This window comes from Myxine glutinosa, chromosome 6 (assembly GCF_964187855.1).
Source record: "Myxine glutinosa chromosome 6, kmMyxGlut1.1, whole genome shotgun sequence".
Taxonomy (NCBI): Eukaryota; Metazoa; Chordata; class Myxini; order Myxiniformes; family Myxinidae; genus Myxine; species Myxine glutinosa.
This window is the reverse complement of record NC_136266.1, coordinates 183,170,959-183,180,206: the sequence shown is the minus strand read 5'-3', so window position 1 is coordinate 183,180,206 and position 9,248 is coordinate 183,170,959. Positions and strand designations below refer to the sequence as shown.

The window sequence follows — 9,248 nt, the reverse complement described above, 5'->3', positions numbered from 1 at the left end:
TATTCTGGAAAACTGTGCCATTCCAGTTTAGGAGTGCCATTCTGGAATACAGTGCCGTTCTAGTTTAGGAATGCTATTCTGGAAAACTGTGCCATTCTAGTTTAGGAGTGCCATTCTGGAATACAGTGCCGTTCTAGTTTAGGAATGGTATTCTGGAATACTGTGCCATTCCAGTTTAGGAGTGCCATTCTGGAATACAGTGCCGTTGTAGTTTACGAATGGTATTCTGGAAAACTGTGCCATTCCAGTTTAGGAGTGCCATTCTGGAATACAGTGCCGTTCTAGTTTAGGAATGCTATTCTGGAAAACTGTGCCATTCTAGTTTAGGAGTGCCATTCTGGAATACAGTGCCGTTCTAGTTTAGGAATGCTATTCTGGAATACTGTGCCATTCCAGTTTAGGAGTGCCATTCTGGAATACAGTGCCGTTGTAGTTTACGAATGGTATTCTGGAATACAGTGCCATTCTAGTTTAGGAATGGTATTCTGGAATACTGTGCCATTCTAGTTTACGAATGCTATTCTGGAATACAGTGCCATTCTAGTTTAGGAATGGTATTCTGGAATAAAGTGCCGTTCCAGTTTGGGAATGGTATTCTGGAATAAAGTGCCGTTCTAGTTTGGGAATGGTATTCTGGAATACAGTGCCATTCTAGTTTAGGAATGGCATTCTGGAATAAAGTGCCGTTCTAATTTAGGAATGCAATTCTGGAATACAGTGCCGTTCTAGTTTAGGAATGCTATTCTGGAATACAGTGCCATTCTAGTTCAGGAATGGTATTCTGGAATACAGTGCCGTTCTAGTTTAGGAATGGTATTCTGGAATACAGTGCCGTTCTAATTTAGGAATGCAATTCTGGAATACAGTGCCGTTCTAGTTTAGGAATGCTATTCTGGAATACAGTGCCATTCTAGTTTAGGAATGGTATTCTGGAATACAGTGCCGTTCTAGTTTAGGAATGGTATTCTGGAATACAGTGCCGTTCTAATTTAGGAATGCAATTCTGGAATACAGTGCCGTTCTAGTTTAGGAATGCTATTCTGGAATACAGTGCCATTCTAGTTTAGGAATGCTATTCTGGAATACAGTGCCGTTCTAGTTTAGGAATGGTATTCTGGAATACAGTGCCGTTCTAATTTAGGAATGCAATTCTGGAATACGGTGCCGTTCTAGTTTAGGAATGGTATTCTGGAATACAGTGCCGTTCTAATTTAGGAATGCAATTCTGGAATACAGTGCCATTCTAGTTTAGGAATGCTATTCTGGAATACAGTGCCGTTCTAGTTTAGGAATGGTATTCTGGAATACAGTGCCGTTCTAATTTAGGAATGCAATTCTGGAATACAGTGCCATTCTAGTTTAGGAATGATATTCTGGAATACGGTGCCATTCTAGTTTAGGAATGATTTTCTGGAATACGGTGCCGTTCTAGTTTAGGAATGATATTCTGGAATACGGTGCCGTTCTAGTTTAGGAATGATATTCTGGAATACAGTGCCGTTGTAGTTTAGGAATGCTATTCTGGAATACAGTGCCGTTGTAGTTTAGGAATGGTATTCTGGAATACAGTGCCGATGTAGTTTATGAAGGCTATTCTGGAATACAGTGCCGTTCTAATTTAGGAATGCAATTCTGGAATACAGTGACGTTCTAGTTTAGGAATGCTATTCTGGAATACAGTGCTGTTCTAGTTTAGGAATGCTATTCTGGAATACAGTGCCGTTGCAGTTTATGAATGCTATTCTGGAATACAGTGCCATTCTAATTTAGGAATGACATTCTGGAATGCAGTGCCGTTGTAGTTTAGGAATGCTATTCTGGAATACAGTGCCGTTGTAGTTTAGGAATGATATTCTGGAATACAGTGCCGTTCTAGTTTAGGAATGATATTCTGGAATACGGTGCCGTTCTAGTTTAGGAATGATATTCTGGAATACGGTGCCATTCTAGTTTAGGAATGATATTCTGGAATACAGTGCCGTTGTAGTTTAGGAATGCTATTCTGGAATACAGTGCCGTTGTAGTTTAGGAATGGTATTCTGGAATACAGTGCCGTTGTAGTTTAGGAATGGTATTCTGGGATACAGTGCCGTTGTAGTTTAGGAATGATATTCTGGAATACAGCGCCGTTCTAGTTTAGGAATGATATTCTGGAATACAGTGCCGTTCTCGTTTAGGAATGCAATTCTGGAATATGGTGCCGTTCTAGTTTAGGAATGGTATTCTGGAATACAGTGCCGTTCTAGTTTAGAAATGCTATTCTGGAATAGGGTGCCGTTCTAGTTTAGGAATGGTATTCTGGCATACAGTGTCGTTCTAGTTTAGAAATGCTATTCTGGAATACGGTGCCGTTCTAGTTTAGGAATGGTGTTCTGGAATACAGTGCCGTTCTAGTTTAGAAATTCTATTCTGGAATACGGTGCCGTTCTCGTTTAGGAATGATATTCTGGAATACAGTGCCGTTCTAGTTTAGGAATGATATTCTGGAATACAGTGCCGTTCTAGTTTAGGAATGATATTCTGGAATACAGTGCCGTTCTAGTTTAGGAATGATATTCTGGAATACAGTGCCGTTATAGTTTAAGAATGGTATTCTGGAATACGGTGCCGTTCTAGTTTAGGAATGATATTCTGGAATACGGTGCCGTTCTCGTTTAGGAATGATATTCTGGAATACAGTGCCGTTCTAGTTTAGGAATGATATTCTGGAATACAGTGCCATTCTAGTTTAGAAATGCTATTCTGGAATACAGTGCCGTTCTAGTTTAGGAATGATATTCTGGAATACAGTGCCGTTCTAGTTTAGAAATACTATTCTGGAATACGGTGCCGTTCTAGTTTAGGAATGATATTCTGGAATACAGTGCCGTTATAGTTTAAGAATGATATTCTGAAATATGGTGCCGTTCTAGTTTAGGAATGATATTCTGGAATACAGTGTCGTTCTAGTTTAGGAATGGTATTCTGAAATATGGTGCCGTTCTAGTTTAGGAATGATATTCTGAAATATGGTGCCGTTCTAGTTTAGGAATGATATTCTGGAATACAGTGCCGTTCTAGTTTAGGAATGGTATTCTGGAATGCAGTGCTGTTCTAGTTTAGGAATGATATTCTGGAATACAGTGCCGTTATAGTTTAAGAATGATATTCTGAAATACGGTGCCGTTCTAGTTTAGGAATGATATTCTGGAATACAGTGTCGTTCTAGTTTAGGAATGGTATTCTGGAATACAGTGCCGTTCTAGTTTGGGAATGATATTCTGGAATACAGTGCCGTTCTAGTTTAGGAATGATATTCTGAAATACGGTGCCGTTCTAGTTTAGGAATGATATTCTGGAATACAGTGTCGTTCTAGTTTAGGAATGGTATTCTGGAATACAGTGCCGTTCTAGTTTAGGAATGGTATTCTGGAATACAGTGCCGTTCTAGTTTAGGAATGGTATTCTGGAATGCAGTGCTGTTCTAGTTTAGGAATGATATTCTGGAATACAGTGCCGTTATAGTTTAAGAATGATATTCTGAAATACGGTGCCGTTCTAGTTTAGGAATGATATTCTGGAATACAGTGTCGTTCTAGTTTAGGAATGGTATTCTGGAATACGGTGCCGTTCTAGTTTGGGAATGATATTCTGGAATACGGTGCCGTTCTAGTTTGGGAATGATATTCTGGAATACAGTGCCGTTCTAGTTTAGGAATGCTATTCTGGAATATGGTGCCCTTCTAGTTTAGGAATGATATTCTGGAATACAGTGCCGTTGTAGTTTAGGAATGCTATTCTGGAATACAGTGCCGTTCTTGTTTCGGAATGCTATTCTGGAATAAGCAAAACCAATGAGTAACTATGAATTTTTCCCGCTTGCAGGACATTCGTGGATCTCTTTGAAACCCGAAGCACGTGTCCCATGCACGGCACAATGCGTTTACCTGTTGCCGACCAGGTAGGTGCACGTCGCGCGACCTCCAGCGCGCGTTGTGGATTGGGAGGCTCCAGGGAGGTCGAGTGGGTGGGTCAGTGCGTGCGCAGGAGTTCCGAACATCGTCCGGACGGGTTGCTGGGGGGGCTAGGGGGGGCTGCGGCGGAGGAAGGTACGGGTACTATAAAAATGTCAACCTTTGGGAATCCGGTGTATGTGTGCGCGCATCGCACAGAATCCTTCAACCGATCGACTACACGGCCATGGCGACCTTTTGGTTCCACGTGTACCTTCTGTACCTGCTGCACCTCATCGAATCGACGAGCGAAGCTTCACAGGTTTCTCGGACGGACCAAGCCTCCTCTCCTCTCTACCTGTTCGAACTTTACCGCTCAATGTGGAGACAAACGAACGACGGCAAAGCGCCCTTGGTCGACGCAGAAATGGTCAGAAGTCTATCCGCCAAAGGTACACAGACGTGCTGTATTTTGTGAACGTTTAACCTTAACGATTTGACGTTTCATTGCATTCGATGTACTCGCTCGTTGAACGATCAACTACCGACACCTGGCAGATTCAGCGTCATCATGAGTATCTTTAGCTTGCACACGCAGTGACGTCACAAAAACGCTATTCCTTGGTAAATTGGGGAAAAAATTAATACCTGTTATGAGTGCCCTTCGCTGCCTCTTCTCCGCTCCGTTACGTCACCCATTGACGATGACGTCATAATTGGACGCGTGGGTCCTGGGCGCGCGCGCGCACTTTCAAACTCCACGTTGGTGTGCGAGATATTTCACGTTCAGATTGCGCAAAGAAAATCCATCGTGATCATTGAAAGTTACAAAACGACGACTCACATTTGATCTTCTTCTTCTTTACCAGACACCATTGTCCCATCCCACCTTTGTTGTGGGGTCGGCCAGGGGGAGCTTGGCCCGAGTCTTCACGAACCGGCCGGCCAAGCCGAACGTTAGTTCGAGCAGGAATTTGTTCAAGATGCCGGCGATAGCTCCCCTACTCTTCCTAAAGGACACCGTGGGATCTTTAACGTCCACCAATGAATGTCGAACGATATGACTCCACCCACATTATTACATCATTATAATACTTGTACCAAGTTTGCTTTACATCCATACAGCTGTTCTCAAGTTATCACATTTTTACCTGACATGACCTCTGCCCTTTGACCTCTTGACCCCAAAATCTAACCAGTTCATCTTTACATTATTTTATACATAAGTATACCAAATTTGGTTAGAATCCCATCACTGGTTATATTAACAAGTTTTCGCGGTAACATGATCTCTCACCTTTGGCCTTTGACCTCGTGACCCCAAAATCTAATCAGTTTACCTCATTATACATACCTGCACCAACTTTGACAACCTGAAAACATCATTCCTCCAGCGACTACGTCAACGTCCAGGCAGGAATTTGGAATTTGGCCAGGGTGCTGGCAATAACTCGCTTATTATTTGGGAACGATGCCATGGTATCTTTAACTCATGCTAGGAGACGGAATGCCCAGTTTAACGTCTAGTTTAACGTCTAGTTTAACGTCGGCCATCCGAGAGACGGCCCACAAATCAGTGGAACGCCGTGCCGACGAAACACGCAGGTGACAATTTATACCTGGGTCAAGATTTGAACCCAAGTTAGACATCTCGAAACTATTCTACCAGCTCTGCACTCCATAGACGGCAACACAAATCAAATATTGTACTGTGCTGTATTATATTGTGCTGTTTACTATACATCACATTGATTGTTTTTACCAGCATGGAAAATGGCACCTGATGATCTGAGTGTTGCGTTTGACCTGTCTGGCCTCTCTCGGGATGAAACGGTGAAATCAGCGCAGCTGAGATTACGCTTTGAAGGTGCGTTAGGCCTATTATTATTGCAATTTAATAACAGTTTATCTTTTCGCTTCAACTTAATATTACAGTCACCATAATGACAGTGAATATATGTTTATATAATGTAAATATATGCATATATAATGGGAATATATATATACATATATATAATGTAAATATATGTATATATAATGTAAATATATGTATATATAATGTAAATATATGTACATATAATATAAATATATGTATATATAATGTAAACATATATATATATATATAATGTAAATATATGTATATATAATGTAAATATATGTATATATAATGTAAACATATGTATATATAATGTAAATATATGTAAATATAATGTAAATATATGTATATATAATGTAAATATATGTATATATAATGTAAATATATGTATATATAATGTAAATATATGTATATATAATGTAAACATATATATATATATATAATGTAAATATATGTAAATATAATGCAAACATATGTATATATAATGTAAATATAATGTAAACATATGTATATATAATATAAATATATGTATATATAATGTAAACATATGTATATATAATGTAAATAGATGTAAATATAATGTAAATATATGTATATAGATAATGTAAACATATATATATGATGTAAATATATGTATATATAATGTAAACATATGTATATATAATGTAAATATATGTATATATGATGTAAATATATGTTTATATAACGTAAATATATGTATATATAATATAAATATATGTATATATAATGTAAATATATGTATATATAAGGTAAATATATGTGTATATAATGTAAATATATGTATATATAATGTAAATATATGTAAATATAATGTAAATAAATGTATATATAATGTAAATATATGTATATATAATGTAAATATTTGTTTATATAATGTAAATATATGTATATATAATGCAAATAGATGTATATATAATGTAAATATATGTAAATATAATGTAAATATATGTATATATAATGTAAATATTTGTTTATATAATGTAAAAATATATATCTATCTATAATTCCAGCAATCTCTGTGTGTCTGTGTGTCTGTGTGTCTGTGACCGCTGTTTCTCGACAACCACGGGTCCGATATACTTGAAACTTGCCAGGTATATTGCTGGGGACCCGAGGATGTGCCTTTTCAAGGTTTTAAATTAATCGGAGAAGTACTTACCGAGCTATGTCCAAAAAACGCTTCAACCAATCAGAGAGCAGCGAGCTATCACGTGTGCCGAACGTGGCGATCAGACTCTGCCTCGGACGGCACATTTGACAGCGTATTCATTTATTTCACGTTGGAAAACTATGTTGCCGTTAAACTATGTTTTAAAACGAATTCAAACTGCGATTAAATTAAAACGATTCATCGTAACTGCGATTTGCGAACTTCCGGACAGTGAAGACTTCACTTCCGGCAGCCAATCACAGAACGCTTTGTTGCGTAGGCGTGGCCGATGTGAGACGAGCGGAGCTGAGCGCGTTACGAGCTGACCGCCATTACGGTACGTAATTCGATTTCTTATGCGCATTATTTCTCCCAATTCAGTCAGAGCGAAGGGCGGAAGCGAAGAGCGTTGTTTTTTTTGTTTACGGGCGTACGGGCGGGGTAGAGCGTACGGGTAGCGTTTTTTTTTTTTTTTGGCAAGGAACGGGCACCCACGTACGGGCAATGCCCTAGTATATATAATGCAAATAGATGTATATATAATGTAAATATATGTAAATATATGTATATATAATGTATGACCATGTGCTTCAGCCTTTGGGTTGAGGTGTATGTGTATGCCAATGGGACAGTCTTGACAGACGGTGTGCCTTGGCCGTGGGGTCAAGGTGCACGTCCAAGGCTGTTAAAATGTTTGATTTTTTTTACCTTTACCTTTTTTTACCTTTTACCTTTTTTACCTACCTTTTTCATTATAAAAAAGGCGCCGTCATAGGAGGAAAGGAAAATAAGCCCTCGTCGGGACGGCATGGTGTTGAAGTCGTGAGGACTCACTCCTATGGAGGAGAGGTCCAATTGTGTGACCATGCATTCTGGCCCTTCAGGGTCAGGATGCGTGTGTTTTGATTGACCATGTGCTTCAGCGTTTGGGTTGAGGTGCGTGTGTATGCCCATGGGACAGTCTTGATATATGGTGTGTCTTGGCCGTGGGGTCAAGGTGCACGTCCAAGGCTGTTTAAATGTTTGATTTTTAAACCTTTTTTATTATAAAAAAAGGCAGGCCTCTTAAGGCCATAATGAGGGCGAAATTTAGATCGACATCTCTGCCTTTGTCTATTTGTGACCATGGAGCTTTAATCTCAGTCTGCAAAGACTTGAGCACCATGCGGGTGCCTCCTATTTGGAGGTGATGTGTTGGTATAATTTATGTATATGACGTCAGTGTCATGTCATAGGGTTAGTGTGCTTCCTTCGTTTCAAAAAACAAACAAACCAAATATATATATATATATATATATATATATATATATATATATATATATATATATATATATATATAATTATATATACAGACTTGGCATTTAATATGGAATATTTTTTTTTTCTTGACTTGGGTTTACTTTCTGAACTCAGTATATCAATCTGGTGAGTTTCTTTTACCCTTCGGTGATGTCTTTGTTGAGAGGACCATGTCACTGATTGTCTTTCGCAGCAAGAAGTCAATAACAGGATTATATCACAGGTGGCGTGACAAAATGTAAGGACAGGTACATTTGACGATTGGCTTCACAATCGGGTATATAAGGGTTGTTGCGTTCTGTATTAGTGGAAAACAACTGCTGCACGTCTACAAAAGTTATTGCCGCTTCCTCTGGAGATGGTCCGTCAACTTGACAATGCTGTTTGTCATGGAGTGGTGGCTTTAAGAAATTCTGGCATGAAACAGCGTGCTATTGCTCGGCAGTATGGCATCACTCAAGGTCAGGTGTCAAAGATCCTGAAACGAAATGCTCAGAGGGGTGTCCCTGCTCCAATACCGAGGCCAGGACGTCCACACAGAACCACAAGGAGAGATGATCGCCAGCTGCACCGGTTAGTCTGCAATGGCCGTACCAAGTCAGCTAATCGGCTTAGGGCTGAGTGGCAGCAACTGACAAATGTGCCTGGATCCAGAAGGCTAGTCAACCAACGACTGGTTCAAGCAGGCTATCATGCCAGGCGTCCCCTGAGAAAGCCACGCCTGACCAGACAACACAGCCAGCGCCGATTGCAGTGGGCCAGAGAGCACCGTCGATGGCAGCCAGGAGACTGGAATCACGTGACCTTCAGTGACGAGTCTAGATTTCTGGTCTATCGTCAAGATGGCTGTGTCAGAGTGTGCAGACAAGTGCATGAAGCCCACAACGAAGATTGTATAGTGCCAAGAGTCCAAGCTGGAGGTGGTGGGGTGACCGTTTGGGCTGCTTTTCATGCAGGGGGCAAAACTGAC

The 9,248-nt window shown here is 39.8% G+C and overlaps 1 protein-coding gene across 2 annotated transcripts in view; it reads left to right on the top strand.

The window, feature by feature from the left end:
- Window positions 1-4,150: 4,150 nt before the first annotated feature.
- LOC137429315 (nodal homolog 4-A-like) overlaps window positions 4,151-9,248 on the top strand; it is a 50,894-nt gene continuing 45,796 nt past the window's right edge. For both annotated transcript variants that reach the window (XM_068119270.2, XM_078780931.1), the window contains exons 1-2: window positions 4,151-4,384; window positions 5,698-5,799. In XM_068119270.2, coding sequence (XP_067975371.2) covers window positions 4,180-4,384; window positions 5,698-5,799 — 307 coding nt within the window. In that variant the 5' untranslated portion in view covers window positions 4,151-4,179. The remainder of the gene's footprint in view (window positions 4,385-5,697; window positions 5,800-9,248) is intronic.